The 17358-nt window shown below is 38.0% G+C and overlaps 1 protein-coding gene across 1 annotated transcript in view; it reads left to right on the top strand.

Moving 5' to 3' along the window:
• Nucleotides 1-17358, top strand: part of LOC107706285 (uncharacterized) — a 162369-nt gene that overhangs the window by 99559 nt on the left and 45452 nt on the right. Inside the window, exons 3-5 of the mRNA XM_016509964.1 lie at nucleotides 5784-6078; nucleotides 7275-7394; nucleotides 11670-11837. Coding sequence (XP_016365450.1) covers nucleotides 5784-6078; nucleotides 7275-7394; nucleotides 11670-11837 — 583 coding nt within the window. The remainder of the gene's footprint in view (nucleotides 1-5783; nucleotides 6079-7274; nucleotides 7395-11669; nucleotides 11838-17358) is intronic.

Genomic DNA, 17358 nt, shown 5'->3' with positions numbered 1-17358 from the left:
TGAACATTTGGGCTGTGTTATGCAAATCTTCCCACATCGTGAGGTAGATATGTGGGGGCGTGTTCGAATGAGCCGTTTTAGGTAGGCGTGGCTGACTCTTAACTTTCATAAAGAATATCTCTTTGGATTTGAGACTTTAGTCTTTGCAAATTTACAGATCTTCTTTATGCACCAAGAGCTTGTAACACTCCAAAGAGAAAGGAAAAAATGAAATCGCATCATATGACCCCTTTAAATGCGCAGAGACAGATCCTTACCCTGTTCTGCGCTGAACTGGCAGGCAATTCCAGCTGCAGTGTTGAACCAATTCCCCATTGAGTGTCTCCGCATTATCCTGTCTTCTTGTGCATTTGTCTTACGTGGACGACTTAAATTAATTAGTGTCATTGTAAAGCTGCAGTATTCTAGAAATCACAGATTTGTAATGACCAGCTTCTCTTGCTGTGGCTGAAAGGGTCATTCCTTTGACCTTCTGGACAACCTCCTGTCGCAGGCTTTCCGTCACCAGTGGCTCACCATCTTGCAATCTCTGACAATTGGAAGAATACTGCCAGTTTAATAGGGTTTGTCATATAATTAAGGAAATTAGCACCAGGTGCCAGATTAACACCAATAACTTGGAGGTATCTGTAAGTGTTCTTACTCCTACTAGGATCATTTAAAATAAGCAGTGACCTTGAAATTTAGGAAATTGTAGGTTGTTCTCTAATTTTGATCTCATCTGTATACATGTAAATATTATTTAAATATATACATGTATGTGTGTGTGTATTTATATATAGATATAAATATACACAGTACACACAAATATCATGCAAACATAAACTTTTATTTTGGATGCGATTAATCGATTTGACAGCTCTATTGTTTTTATATGTTGGTCTATATATATATATATATATATATGTATGTTTATTTTTTTTAGATTAACTATACAAAATTTAATGTAAAATTGACATATATTTTAATTGTTAACATTGTGGGAGTGGGTAAAGATGTATTTTGCATCTGTTTAAAAGCCAATAAAGAAATAAAATATTACAAATAAATATTTATTGATTTCATGCTAGTTATTTATTTTCTTGTTTTATTTTCATTTATTTGACAAGAAAGGTGACAATATAGACAATATGGAAAATATAGAGAACAGGACTGGGACATAACCCCGTTTTAGTCATGAGATGTTTAGCATGATATCTATACAGGTTTGTCGCATAGTTAAATCGGACAAAGCAAAAGTACCACCTTATAATAATAATCATAATAATGATGATAATGAAGAAAAAAACTCTACTGTTGGATGAACCAATTGACAGAATTAGTTACTTGTATTAAGAGTAAAGTAATGCATCACTTTTAAAGTAACGCATCTCAATGTCGTTAGTGAGTCATGTGTTGCTGAGCTCCTCTGAGGAGAAGCGCGCAAGCTTCATCTTCCTCACTCAGACGTGAAGGAGCCGGAGATTCTCTCCCATCAGCCTTAAAGCCTTTGATAAGATTCCCTGGTGGCAAAGGGGGATTGAAACTCATAACACGCTGAGATCTGTGTGTATCGGAGTGTGTGTTTCTGTAATGGTTATGTGTGTAGATGGCCTCTCGCTATCCAGGCCACCGCATTGCTGTTTAGAGCAGTCAAAACCCATTTCACATGATGGCTGAAGTGCCATTTTCTCAAACACTGTTTCTCCCAACTCGCGGGGCGCTAAATAAATCTACCCAGGAAAACACATTCATTAGGTTAATGCACAGATGCAAAATGCATTTTTTTCCCCTCTCTCAATGTTTTATGATTTATTGTGCTGCAGGAATGTGAAATTGAGTATACCCGAATAAGTTATTTAAGTGATTTAGAGGTTGACACTGAATATTTTTTCCCACAGTTCATGATTTATGGTTATTGCAAAAATATGAAATTGACTATATGAGTATAAGAACATTACTTTATAATATGAGTAATTTAGTTGATTTAGAGGCCTAATGATAATGCCCATGTATACAAAGGAAGCCGAGAATCTGTCCTTGAAACAGGATGTCTGGCAGGAATTTAGATGACTAATTTGAATGCATATTATGGTCAGCTGGATGTCAGTGCATACATTAGACCTTTTTGATGCAATTTCATGTATAATTCAGTTGCTTTTCAAAATGTCTTGTTTTCAAAATCAACTGCCTCTCTGATAAATCCTTTATTAAGGTGTCAGCCAGGTTCAGCTGTGTAGATATTAGACCTCATTTAGTACCGATATTCTAATCTCGGTAGGGCCAATAATGGTGCGACTGTTTAAATTCATGCTTGTTTTTTTTCTTCTCTAATGTGGTCAGGCATCCGCTTGGCAGAGTGTGTGTGCAGTTGTGCATCACGCTGTGTGTCTGTCCTTGAGTCCTTGTGTGTGTTTGTTTTGAGCTGTGTCACTACATCAGTGTTATTGGATGTGTAAATCACAAGGAGTGTGGGCGGAGGTCACGTCGATCAGGTCAATGCCAGGGACAAAAGGACACGCTCCTCTCATTCTCCATGACTACACAGAGGGGATTCTCTGCGTCTTTCATCATCCCGCCATCGTCAGCCTTAACGATAGCGGCAGCTTCATTAAGGGCCTCGTTAAGTCCTGTCGTTAAGGCAGGTCATTAAGGCCCTTCGTTAAGAACCCCAGGCTTGGAACGGCAAACTGCTGGCAGACTTGACTGACCGAGAGCTCAAGGCGGAATTAAGGGATGGAATCAGGAATTCCAAAGCCACAACACAGCAACGGCTTCATGGCTGCCTGCTCTCACTAGCTACAACACTCGACACCTGGACTGGAAGACACGTAGTTCCCTCGACTGACTACCAACTGAAGCTGAGGTACTGACTAACACCTGGTATTAACATCCATTTCGAGCGATCTGATCACAAATGGTCAGTGCTAAATACAGGTGTGGGGTCCAAAACGTTTTGTGACTTAGCAAATAGCACATATTTACCTGCCTGATCTCATTTGTATTCATAGAGGGTTACAACAAACATTTACATGTATACTACCATTCAAAAGACTGGGGCCAGTAATTAAAGAAATAAATACTTTTATTCAGCAAGGATGCATTAAATTGATAATGAAAAGTGAGAGTAATGACATAATGTTAGAAAATGATTTCTGTTTAAAATAATTGCTGTTCTTTGGAAATTTCTATTCATCAAAGAATCCTGAAAAAATTGGTTTCCCCAAAAATGTCTGTATATTAGTATTAGTAAATAGATGTGGAATGTCTTTGATTTACATCAGCATGATGCAGATCATCTGAAGTTCATCAAAAAAAAAAAAACTTTATATAGGAGCTCAAATAACAAGGAGCATTTTATTCAAAACAGCATGTTTGCAGTAGATTTGTATATATAAAGTATATTTAGTATAATGTGCAATAAGCAATAATGTGATGACTTCTTGTGCCTTTTTGCACTTGTTAACATGTAGAATCATCTTGACTTACTAAGTGTAGCCCTGAAATCAAAGACCCTGTAGTGACTTGTCTCAGCTGACCAGTTGTCATCAGATAACCCAAAACGGATTTAATACCAGGTATAAACAGGGACTACACCAAGGTTTTGACTGCTGGTGGTCATTAAAAATCTCAGGGTGCTTTTTCAAAAGATAGATATGTAACCCGTGCGCCCTCGTCACTCCATCATGGCCTCCTAATCATCCATATAATTGGCTACTTCACACTGTCGCCTCTCCACTGATAACTGGTGTGTGGTGGGAGTTCTGGCACAATAAGGCTGCTGTTGCATTATCCAGGTAGATGCTGATTGTGTAGATCCACTCCACTCATTCAAAATGCTTTGAGCGAAACTATTCAGTAAAAAGCTATATTAATGTAAAGACTATTTATTTATGAAAGCAAATATTTATTTATTTATTTTCTTATTGGCCTCAAGAAAAGCTGATTAGTAATTATATTAATAAATATAAATACAGATTAATATAATTTTATAATTATAATATTAATAATAATAAAATATAATAACGTTTTTTTTATATTATTGAGAATATTGATATTTATTATGAATATTGATTAAAATACATGCTGCATAAGGCAAAGCTACAATCACATATTCTTGATCTGTTGGTCCAAAAATCAAACTAGTACAATTTCACTCTGTGTAAAGCGTTTACATGACATGTTAAAGTTATTGCTTTACTTTGACTGCAGTTGAACTTTTAAACTACATATGAACATGCTGAGAAAAGCTGTGTGATACTGCTATCTGAGGAGGAACGCCTACTTGCAACCAACAGTACAGTGACCTGGAAACCTCAATGTGAGCACCTCTTGACATGGAAAAACTGTTTTATCGTTTGCCAACTTGTTGCATTGCGCCTGGCTATCGTACACAAGAATGTGTATCACTGAGCAGAATGTGCTTTCTTAGAGTTTTCCTCATCACTGCCCACCGAGTGTCAGGACATTCTTTGGGGATTTACATCTACACAACCACATGTTTTGTCTCAAAATTCAATCTAGAAAAGCCATTGAATATTCTGATTCCAAAAAAATCTCCATTTTGATTGGAACACACTCAACTCTTTCCACACTCTAATGCATAGGACACGCATAGGACACGCTCCCATTTGTCTTCCAAACTTGCTGTGTGGCACTTTTTGTTGAAGTTGTGCTGTTATGGGGTCTTTTTAAGCAGCTGTATTCTGGCCACGTAGAAGCAGTAATGAGGATGAATGCTGATGCTTTCTCCACACTCTTCCCTCTGAGCGTCATGCGCTCCCTATGCAGCCCAGGCTTTGCTCACTGCATGAAGGCTCCTTAGCCGTAGACTGCCGCTGATCTGGTAACCAGACTCCACCCTCAATCAGTGCCCAGAGTACGAGCGTTTCACACAAGGCTGTGTGATCATTACCGCCCATCTGTACTGTCTGCCAATGAGCCCCTGAAGTCCTCATCTGTCAAAGTGGAGTCTATATTTTAAGATTAATCTTTTGTTTTACCGTTTTTGCTTTATGCACATAAAGTTGATGGTGTTTTGACCTCTGTGCTGGGTAGTAACTGATTGCATGTAATCTGGATTACATATTATTCACACAAGTCTTTGTCTTTGGAAGTCTTTTGTCTTTAAAACACATTTAAATGCACAAATTCATGTTATTTCTTTTTTGTGTGATACAGGGATTCCCAAACTTTTTTGTCAGCTGAACCTCTTTCATCTAATATATTTACTTGAAGTACCCTCTGAGAGTTAATTATAAGTTAATTACACATTTGCATGTTCACGGTTCTCTGATGTTGGTAAATGGTCACATGACATGCAGGTAAACAAATGAAATATTTCATCTTTTTTTAGTAAGCGTTTCATTTTGATTGTTGTTATTTTAAAATGATTGATTTTACTTTAAAATGTGTATAATTTAATTAATTATTAGCTTTTCATTAAACTCACAACCCCCCTGCAGTTTACTTCATGAACCACAGTTAAAAAAAAAACTTGACGTAATGTTCTTAATAACAACAAATGGAATATATTTTTATTCTCTTTGTATTTTTATATCAATCTATCAATCAATGTGATAGATGAGTTGGGTCACAAGTAATCTAAAAGTAATCAAAAAGTGGATTATATTACCTAAAATGTGTAATGTAATGGATTATGTTACTAGCTACAATTTTTGTTATGTAATTTGGAATCAGTAACAGATTACAATCTACCCAGCATATATACTAGTCTTTCTTAACCCTTCAGTCTCTTGTAATCGTTCTGTCTCAACCTTTCCCTCTCTTTTTCTCTTCATCAGCTTCACACTGACATGGACAGAGGTGATGGACGCACTAAGTACGTGCTGCGGGGTGAGGGGGCGGGGTCAGTGTTTGTGATTGACGAGAAGACGGGCAACATCCACGTAACCAAGCCCTTGGATCGGGAGGAGAAGGACGAATACCGGCTGATTGCCACAGCAACAGACAGTCAGACAGAGCGTGCCCTGGAGCCCTCCTCCCAGTTCATCATTAGAGTGCAGGATATCAACGACAACCCACCTGTCTTCGAGGAAGGACCCTACAGCGCCACAGTACCCGAGATGGCAAACATAGGTAGCGGAAGACAACATATGCTCATCCCCGCTAGCACATTTTCTTGGTGAATGTCAATGATTTTTGAATAATGCAGGATTCATGCTGTCCCAAAAATCATTGGATGAAAAGCTGAGGAAAATGCTCCCTATAATTTGCGGTGTTTAAATGTGAAATAACCTCTCACGTTTATCAATTTTACGTCCATTTGAGGCGGGCTCAAAATATTACCCCTAGACAGTAGTGCTCTTTTTGTTTTCCTGAAATGGGTTTAATTAATATCAAAGGATCCCAAGTGCAAACAAGAAATATTCTGTGCTGCATCTGAATGCTCGAACCCTTGCTGAGGTAAACGAAACCAGAGCGCCATTCAAATCTAATATTCCATCAGTGTGAATGCGTTATCAGTCTAAATTGTGGCGTGTTTTTTCAGTTCCACTCAGATTGAATATGAATAGATTTCTCTGAGCCGCTGCATGTTGCGTCAACCCGGCAGCCTATTTTTTGATCTGCCTATCTGATCATTCGTTTACAGTGACAATCTCTCTCTCGCTCTCGTTCTCCTACTGTCTTCTATTTGCTGCTTCTTAACTACCTGCGAAAGATCTGTAATCAGACGGCACACTCCCCTCAACCCACAAGCTTTCTTGGTGACACTGTCAGGCCTTTGATGTCTGAAAACAGCAACAGCTGCTCCCACAAATCCCCCCCGTCCCTCTGAGCTTGTCAGCCATTGCCCCATGGGAAATGTAGTTCTTTTCCCATTGTACATATATATGTTTTTTTCAAACCGCTTCGGTCCTTCGCATGAAGCTCTTTGATTTATTTGGTTGGAAAAAAGTCCATATCTGTCAGGAGCGAAAGAGAGATTTGAGACGTGAGGGAGTTATGGGAACAGGGGAGTGTGGCCACAGAAACAGGCATAGAGATTGAGAGAGGGAGCAAATGGGGAATTGGAGAAGGAGATGAAGAGAAATGAAGTGAGACAGACAGAGGCGCGAATGAAAGAAGGTGTGGGGAGAAGAGAAAGTGAATACTGTATTTGTCACACTGCAGCAGGAGGGAGAGTGAGAGGAGAGAGGGGGAGAATCTGTCAGTCTTTATATGGGTCTCTTCGCGTAATGTGCTTGTCCTGTGATGACCTGTGTTCATATGTGCCATATTGATCATCTCTTTTTGTCTTTTTTGCCCTCTCACTCCCTGAAACTCTTCCTCAGGGACCTCCATCATCCAGGTGACGGCTTCAGACGCAGACGATCCCACATATGGGAACAGCGCACGGCTGGTGTACACGCTGGTTCAGGGGCAGCCGCACTTCTCCGTGGATGCTCAGACAGGTGGGTTTTTCTTGACCCAGCAGCTGATTTTTATTAAAACTAATAGATTTTAGCTTTTTAAAATTCTTTTGATTCAATGAATATAAAGTATTCTCAGACTCAAGCTTTCTATCTTAAAGTGTTAGTTCACTCAAAAACTTAAATGTCATCAGTTATTCACTGTTAAGTGAAGTAGTGAGTTGTGAACAAACACAACACACACCTGGAGCAGTGGGCAGCCATTTTTCACTGCAGCACCCGGGGACCAGTTGGGGGTTCTGTGCCTTGTTCAAGGGTCGTGCTATTGAAGGTGGAAGAGAGCGCTGTACATTCACTCCCCCCACCTACAATCCCTGCCGGTCCCGAGACTCGAACCTGTGACTTTTGAGTTACAAGTCTGACTCTCTAACCATTAATCCACGCCTGCTCCCCACATGAAAGAAAAGTTTCATTCATCTTCATAACACAAATGAAGATAATTTTTATGAAACCTGATAGAATTCTGTTCCTCCACTGAACGCTCATTACCCCAAAACTTTTACACTTCAAAAAGTTAATAAAAAACACGGTAAACATAATCCATATGAGTTGAGTAGTTTACCATATTTTTCAGGATACAAGTCAGATTTTTTTTAAATAACTGAAATGTGTTGCGAATTATATTCCAAAGCATTATATAAATGTATATAATGTCAAGCACACAAAACATGCGCACAGCACACTCATTTGGATCTGTGCTGAATAAGAGAGGTATGTGAGCCCAAGTTTAATTGTATAGCGCTTTTTCCACATTCCGGTAGTTTCAGTTTTGTTTTAAATAAATTCATTTAGGCTAGGGATTTACAGTAAATGTTGTTTATATTGAATGCAACTATAATTTTTTTTTTTTTTATCCTTATATTTTTCATTCCTGTTCTGAATAATACAAAATGTATAGGATTTATGAGGGGAACAAAATAAATTTTTATAATGTTTGATATTTGTAAACATTTTGTTTTATTTTCTGGTATTTTATTTTATTTGTGCATGTATGTTTTTTTGGTTTTTTTCTCTTTCTCTCTCTCAACGATGCATTTTTGATCAGGTGCAACTTATTTTCTGGAAAATGCAGTAATCCAGGTGTTCTGAAGAGACATGATTGCTTTATATGATGAACAGATTTAATTTAGCCTTTTATTCACTTTATGAACATTGATCAGCACGTGCATAGTTCATATTAAATATGGTGAATGGCATGACGTTTTTCGTTTTTGGGTGAACAATCCTTTTAAACTATGCAAATCCATTATAAAAATATTAAAGATGTATTGGGTTTTATTTATAATACGAAAGAAGCATAATACAATGATTTTTATAAATGTTTTTTATAATTTTTACTTTACTTATAATTTTTTCATATTTTACACTGCCGCCATTAGGGTTGTTTTAAAAAAATATTTTACTTGGTTACCAAGGAGACAACAGTGTAAGTGAGAAACAGGCTTGACATGAAATTTGAGACATGTGATGTGTTAAGTTTATTTAACACCTGTTAAAATCAATTATCAAAATTATTTTATTGTGTGTCATTTCAGTTACAACCAGTAAATTTGGCAAATTATGCAAAAACAGTGTTAATGTTATTAAACTGTATTTAGCAAAGCATAGAACACTTCCAACCAGCACTAACCACCATAAACTAATGATCCTTTCAGAACTGTATAGTATAGAATACATAACTGTATAGAACTGTATAGGTTTTTGACACGTGCCATGGTGCTCATGTGGCCAGTGTGAGTTTTGATCTGATTCCCCCATCTTTTCGCCTTCATTTTGTCTCTAATGTACTGTCAATAAAAGTGTCAAAAAAGGCCTTTGACTGCAAAGTCTGCAATAACAACAACACAATAATAGTATACTGTAGATAGCACTAACATGATGAGATCTAAAGCATTTATGAGAAACTGAAGAACCACTTCAAGTGTTTGTCACGGTGACAAAATGGTGAACATCACTCGAAGTTCTTGACTTGTCGGTCAAGTCTGAAGGACTGGGTGAGAATCAAGTGTAGTCAGTGAAAAATACATAAAAATTTTGTGAAACAGAGAGCCTTCAGTTTCATGATGTACTATCTTTAGTCCGGTCTCAGTCCCTGATCAGCCATTAGCACCACGCTCTCTCCCTTCAAATCCGTAATCATTTCCATAAGTTCCCCCGCACTCTGTCATCCCTTCATCCCTCTGATTCTTTGCTCCTTCCTATTTTCCTGGTTCTTCCCTCCCTCTCCTCAACGCTCGTTAATCCAGACTGACTTGGCAGAAATATATTCATACCGCTTGAGCTGCTGCACTTCTAACAAATGCTGCAAACACTAACTCAAATCACACTTCTGAGGGCTGTGAAAAAAGAAAAATGCTTCAAAGTGGGACGCCACCACAGGTTTGTGAACTGTTCAAGGGATAGTTAAATTCTGTCATCATTTAATCATCTTCTTGTCATTTCAAACCTGTATGCTGTTATATTTTCAGTAGAAAACACAATTGAATGTGTTGAAGAATCTTCGTGCAGCTCTTGCCATATAATAACAATTCAGTGACCAAACTTTAAAAAGATCACCATAAAAGCAGCATAAAAAGTAGTCCATATGACTTGTGTGTCATATTCCAAGTCTTCTGAAGTCATATGATAGCTTTGCATGAGATTTGCAAGTCATTATTCATTGACGCCACCAAAGCTTATATCTAGCCTGCATCTGCTTCCAAATTCAAGGATAATTTTAACATATTTAATTTATGATAAATTGTTACTTTGGGTTATATACAGTGTTTAGTGAGTGAAATTGGCTTTCTTCTTTAGGACCTTGTGTGAAGTCCATTATTAATTATGGCTTATGGTTAATTATGGTGTGCCGACTTTTATGTTTTTTTTTTAGATTTGGTTTCGTCTGTGTTTTCTTCTTTAGGAACAAATTATATTTGTTACTTTATTGTTTGAAGCAACATTCAATAATTGTTCATAATTGTTTCACACTTAATGATGTTGTATGACTTCATGTCTTATGGGCTATTTTTATACAACTTTTTAGTGTCATTAATTATATATACTACCATTCAAAAGTTTAGGGTCAGTAATTAGGGAGTAATGGCTGCTGAAATTTCAGGTTTTCCATCACAGGAATGTATTACATTTTAAAATATATTAATATTGTATTTTATTTTAATTTGTAATAATATTTCACATTATTTATTGTAGTTTTGATAAAATAAATGCAGCCTTGGTGAGCATAAGTGATCTCTTTCAAAAACATAAAAAAACCGGCCCCAAATTTTTGAATGGTAGTGTAGCTGCATAAAGAGTCTTAAAATATCTCCACAGAATAAAACAGCATATGGGTTCGGAAGGACATGGGGGCGAGTAAATTATGACAGAATTTCTGGGTGAACTTTTCCTTTAAATGGCAAGCTTAAATGACACAACGGCCCGGCCTCTGCCTTCTGCCTCTGTGCCTGTCGGAGGGTCTGGTTTGTGACCCGGAGGCTTGCGAGAGGCTTTTATTCACGGTTACAGGGGGGCTGTAGTCATTTGATAAATCACTCCTGCTTCTTTGTGTTGTAGAGTGGAATTGGCAGAAGTGAAGTGAGCACAGTGCGATTCTACACACAGTGGGACTGTGTGGCCAGTCACTATGTGTGAGTGTAAAGGTTGTGAGTAGAATGATGGGTATTTGTGTATATGACAGGCTAGAAAGAATGAGGCAGGGAGAAGGAGTGAGAAAGTGAAAGATTAATTTTACTGCTTGCACAGATCCATTGTGCGAATGTTTGTGTAGAAGTGCATTGTGTCTCTGTCTGTGTGGATAATGGACTTCCTTCATGTTTTGATTACATTTGGCCGTCTAATGAAACCTAATTAATTTTGTTGACATTTGTGGACCACACACTAATATGAATGAGAGGGCTTTTTCTCCTGGAGGTTTGTGAATGCTAATCAAGGATATTAACCTAATTCTGTCCTATATGCATTACATGGCATTCTTTTTTACTCATTAGCGAGAATTAGCATTCTTAGCCATAGCATTCTAAAAGGTCTCTTCCTATCCACAGCATGTATCCACAGTTAAATTTCCTTGTGACATTTTAATAAACCTCCATTGTACAGTAGACTGTTTTCCTATGGTAGGAGTTTCTCGCGGATGACCTTGTCCGCTGGGATGCGTTTCTACAAGTTTGTGGTCAGAGAACACATGGAAATGATTTGATTCAAGGAGATGATTGAATTTGTGATGTGCTTCTCTCTTTGTCTCTCTTTCTCCCTCAGGCATCCTGCGTACTGCAGTTCCAGATCTAGATAGAGAAGTGCAGGATCAGTATCTAGTGGTCCTGCTAGCTAAAGACATGGGTGGCCATCTTGGCGGTTTGTCAGGAACGACAACAGTTACTGTACGATTGACGGATGTCAATGACAATCCTCCTCACTTCGTACAAAGTGAGTAAATTTCCACATAATGTCTATGCAGATCCATTACAGAAGTTTACCATAGTTAAATTACCATGGTTTGTACAATAAAAGCCTTTTTGAAGTACATCCCATGTAGAACCATTTGTATTCCTACAACCCGCAAGAGAATAACTTTTTTTTTTTTTTTTTTTATATCCATGGGTTCCCACAGGAGTTTTTGGAATAATAGATTTTGGTTTGTGAAATAAGGTCTAAACTAACTTTCACTTTTTGTTCTACGACATAAATTACACAAAGGCATGCACATTTCTTTTTTTATGTTTTTTGAGCACCAAATCAGCATTTTAGAATGATTTTTAGGATCATGTGACATGAAGACTGAAGTAATGACTGCTGAAAATGCTGCTGATAAAGTGCTATTCTAAAAACACATTAAAAATTCCAGAGGAAAGTGATGACAAATCATATCACACTTTCATGACAACTCTTAATAATTTATAAGAGATGGTGAAATCGTACAACATGGATCTTCTTTAGAGTTTTTATAGGTTTTTTTATTATTACAATTAGGTTTAAAGGTTGGGTTAAGTTTGCATTATTTGTCTGTCTGTGTGTGTGTGTGTGTGTGTATGTGTGTACCTACTTAACTATATTTTGGGGACAAATTTGTACCAAAAAGTGAGCAAAACCTGACAAAATCGCCAAAAACCTCCATTTGGGACATACTCATTTGTAAAACTGGTATAAAAATAAAGTAAACAAAGTTTTTTTGAAATTGTAAAAATGCAGAAAGTTTTCTGCGGGTTAGGGGTAGGGGTGGATTTAGGTTAAAAAGTGTATAAATATCTGTATATTAAAAACAATAGAAGTCTATGTAATGTCCCCATTTAGATAGCTAAGTAAACGTGTGTGTGTGTGTGTGTGTGTGTGTGAATTCTTCCGAATTCCCACAGCTTCTCATGAGATTGGGTTGGTAGGTTAATATTGTAATCAAAAACAAGTTAATCACATACTCTTTAAAGTACAACCCACATGATCTTATAATTCTTTGGTATTTTTAAGGATACTGTGGTTACCATGGTAAATTTAAATGCATAATAGAATGGCCTAGACGTTAGTGCATGTGTAGCTTGTGTAGTGGACACAGTTTGAATCTTATCACTGTTCCATTTTCCCGCCCCCTCCCTACTGTTTCCATCAACAAGAGTGGCAAACTCCCAAAACATTTGGCTTATATTATTTTGTTTTCCTAAATGGGTTTGAGAATTGATCGTGTATACAACCTGGTTGGTGCATAAAAACCAGCTATTTCCAAGAATGGGAAACAGGAGAGATGAAGTTATAAGAAAGTTATAATACAGAGCTAGTTATAAGAAAGAGCTATATCTAGTGCTCACCGTCAGCTGTTTAACTGTCCCTGCGTAGTGTTAACACTATCAAACGCAGCCTCCCTCCAGTTCTGCTCAATTACATACCAGCCCTTTATTAGTACGGTCAAAGCAGGGCCCTTTCTCTCCCAGCGTCAGCTCTGCCCTTCACATTCTCATTTTTTTTTTTTACTGGGGTGAGATTATCTGAAGATGTGTGGGGAAAATATATCAAAGTCTCACCCAGGTAGATGTTCAGGTTCACTAGGCAAGGTTCGGTAAATCTCCTCATATTTGGAAGCCGATTTAGAAATCTCTCCGGGAGTTCGCTTCAGATAAATGCAGACAAATTACAGGCGTTTTGGGAGCTGTTTTGACCATTGCAATTACGTTTGAAGAATGTTGCGGGGAGCGCCGAGGCTGATGCATCCCTCGGTATAATAGATGCAGACTCGGGTGCAGGGGGAGTTGAGCTGGTTTATGTAGTTTTAACAGCCTTGGCTGCCGTGTTGGGCATCCGAGAGGAGCAGAGCAGTGCACTGTGCCCGTGATGGATGGGTAGATTGTTTGACGGATGACTACATAGGTACGCCTGTTAAGATCAGTGTCTTTTTTATGAGGCGACGAGATGGGAAGAAACGATACTGAGAAGGGTTCATCATAAATATTACTAATTTATTTCCCCTGAGTGTCTGCTGGTTACAGATGAAGAGCGAAAGTACAAAAGAGAAGGAGAGGGGAAACGAGGAGATTGAGGAAAGATGGAAAAAGCAAAGATAGCAAAAGAAGAGAGGGAGTTTAAGAATAGAGAAACTAAATGATAATCACCATAATTTGTCCACAGACCGAGCAAGAAAGCTAAAAAAAAAAAAAAAAAACAAAGGCTGACGGGGAGACGGAGATGGGAAGGAGTGGAGAGGTGATGGTGACACGAGAAAAGGGACAGCTTAACTCTGCTCCAAGAATGGAATCAGTTTTATTTATGGGAGTGTGTGTTTGCCTGTGTGTGTGTCTGTGTGCCCACTCACACCTTTAAGTCATCTATTACATTCTGTCTACACTGGAAGTGTTGAAGCTGCATGTCAACAATGTTCAGTACTAATCAGCTGTGAGCTAAACTTAAGCAACAGTGAAGACATTAAACATTTGAATATTTACACTATTGAATTGTTTTGTTTTGTTTGTATTTGGCGAAATCGATTAATAATAAAAAAGAAAGAAAAAACTGACCCTAAACTTTTAAACGGTAGTGTACAGTAGCTAAAGAGTAAAGCTACAATACTGTTTAAAACTTATTCAAAAGTCAGAAGTTGTCATTGATCACAAGTAATGATCAGAAGTTATTTAAATGATCAAATTATATTTGTAGAAAAAAAAATCATTTTATTTTAGGCAGACTAGGAAAATAAAACGACTGTAGCATCTGTGCAGTATAGTCAACTTAATTTATTATAATGGGAATGATTTAATTTTGATGTGTCACAGTATGCGCTGCATGACATGAATGAATGTTCACTAAAAGGCTGTTAACTGACAGTGATTTAATGCAGAATCAACATAACAGAAGTATAATATTTTAATTAATATTTTTACATTTAGTTGTATTTCTATTTAATTTTTAAAATAATTGTTTTGAATCCAATTACATTTATTTTTTTATTTTTTTATTTTTCATTATATTTATTATTAATTTTATTTAATGACATCTTTTAAACTTAAACTTAAGATGTGCAGTTTATTCTGATCAATCTTTTGCATGCATTGGCTCTGGAATTAGCGCAGTTGTCCAATTATGGGGTGGATTGATCAAAGGAATTATGACTGATTTAATGAGGCATTAAAGTGAAACAAACGTTAAGTTATTGTGTTGTTGTTTTGTTAAAACTTTACTATAAAAATGTGTTGTCTGTTTACACACATTATATTTGTGAGTTCAATACTATATATTTATTTTCAGATGAGAAGGAAAAATGGGATTAGAGTAGCTCTGCAGTGCGTCAAAAATATAATAGGGCATACTTAAACTTGCGGGGTAATGCAACTGAAGCTGTCATTGATTATAATGGGAGCGATTATGTTTTGCTGCTCGTGTCCAGTGTAGACACTGTTATTCCATCTGTCTGTTCTCATATGTCTTCCCTCCCTCTCTCTCTTCATCTCTCACACATGCCATTTACACACTCACCGACTGGCTCATGAGAGGAGACTCACATGCGTGCTCACAGGAACACACATCCGCTTCTGTGTCGTGCACGCATACACATTCATGTCACATACACACGTTCGACAGTTCATCAGGCTGAGGGAGGAGAGAGGATGGCTGGAGATGGAGAAACTCGGAGGTGACAGGCTTTGTCATCAACCCTTAAGTGCTAATTTTCATTCGGCATCCTTCCCTCTTGCTCTTTGGCTTTCCAAGCGTCTACTTGATATGTGAATTTCTTTTCTCGACCCTCTGCAGCCCTCCTCACCCTTTTGTCCTCAGCTGGTGTTGCTTTTAAAGGCTCTGCATTGGTCAGCGGCACAGACTGATGATAAAATACTGTTCATCAAAACACTTACTGTGTGCTTTCAGCGGATCATAAAGCCCATTTATTTACACTCTCATCAAAGCATACACTCTCATTTGGCCTTCTAGCTATGCATTGTGGAATCATGCAGTGACTCAGGCGATCAGAACTGATGCATATGTTCTCTTGAGAATAATGGCTATAAAATGCCACAGTTTGGATGTAACTAAAATGCATCATGTAAACTCATCTCAGCCTCTGCTGCAATCCATTTTGAAAGTAAAGGAAGCATCAAATGTAAAGAATTAGTTGCTTGGCGTCTCAGCAATGTGTCTGATGTTGAGAGCAAAGCGGTTTTATGAGCGACTAAAAACGAAAAAAGCGCATCCCTTGTGACTTTTCCCAATCAATTCACATGTGTGTGAGTGCTTTAAGCGTTTTCTCTCTTGGTAGTCGGATATGGGCTTTGGGGTCCTGAACACTCAATTAAAAGGAAAGTACCTTCACAATTAATTCTTTTCAGTTTGGCCTCCTGCCGCTATTTGTATTCGTAGGCCTCGTCCAAACCCGTAAGGTTATATATCTGTGTTTTCGTCGCACATAAAATGATAAAGACGCGTGTCTGAATCCGTAAAGATGCATCCCTGGGGTGACGACTTCAAGCGTGAAGGAGGGATGAAGGAAGGAAGGAATGAGAGGAGCACTAACAGCCCCATCTTGGCTGTACCAGCCCGCTGTAATCAAACTTGTTTTCATCTCACTCTGCGCTCAGAAACACAGAAGATGTGCCTTCTTGGTGCGCTGGCGAGCTCGCGGCTTCTTATCTGTGTCGCGTGGCCTGGTCTTTGTCCATTTCCTCAAGTCAGTTTGCCGGAGAGGTGCTCAGCCATGTGTTCTGATTGGATAATTTGTTGACCGATTTGGCTGATTGGGTTTGGTATGAATAAGGCAAGCAGGCAAAGCGCTTCTGACTCAGTGGCTGCCTGTGGGGTCTCCTAGGGGGGCTATAGATAGCAGTGGGGCATGAAAACGTCTCTAAAATCGCTCCGTCGTATCACAACGCCCAATTAGAGCTGGGATTAGATAGTCCCCGGTTCCACATGAGGCACTGGTAGCACTACGGTCATTTGTGGTGATGACTGCATCTTTGCGGCCGCTCACTTACACTTTATGGTCCGGGAAGAGGGCATTCAAGGTGAAATGTCAAAGACATCCAGGAGTGACTGTACGCTGTTTTAGTGTCATTAATGAGAGAAACATATAGTAGAGTAGCACTGCAAATCCTTTTTGAGGTTTCAATCACTAGAAATACGACAGATCAAAAAGACCTGCTGACTATCCAGTCTTTTCTCAAGAGGCCAAATTATCTGTGTAAGAACATTTACTTTTTTATCTTGTGCAATTCTAAGCTTTCTACATCAGTAGTTCTCAGCTGGTTTTGCTACAGGACTGTGATTTTCAAGTTTAGTTTGGGTTAGGCTGCTAGGAGGTCCGCTAAAAAGGTAAAACAAAAAAAGAAAAAGAAAAAATGATACATAAATTAAAAAAGTAAATAATAATAAAATAAATACAAATTTAATGAATTTGACATTATTGTACATGCTTCTCTTCATGTATATACTGTACATTTGACAGTATTTTAATGTCAGATATTACTAAATGAATATATAT

This window comes from Sinocyclocheilus rhinocerous, unplaced genomic scaffold (assembly GCF_001515625.1).
Source record: "Sinocyclocheilus rhinocerous isolate Xijiao unplaced genomic scaffold, SAMN03320098_v1.1 scaffold444, whole genome shotgun sequence".
NCBI classification, from domain to species: Eukaryota; Metazoa; Chordata; class Actinopteri; order Cypriniformes; family Cyprinidae; genus Sinocyclocheilus; species Sinocyclocheilus rhinocerous.
Note: the sequence above shows the minus strand (reverse complement) of the source record. Positions and strands in the feature narration are given on the sequence as shown.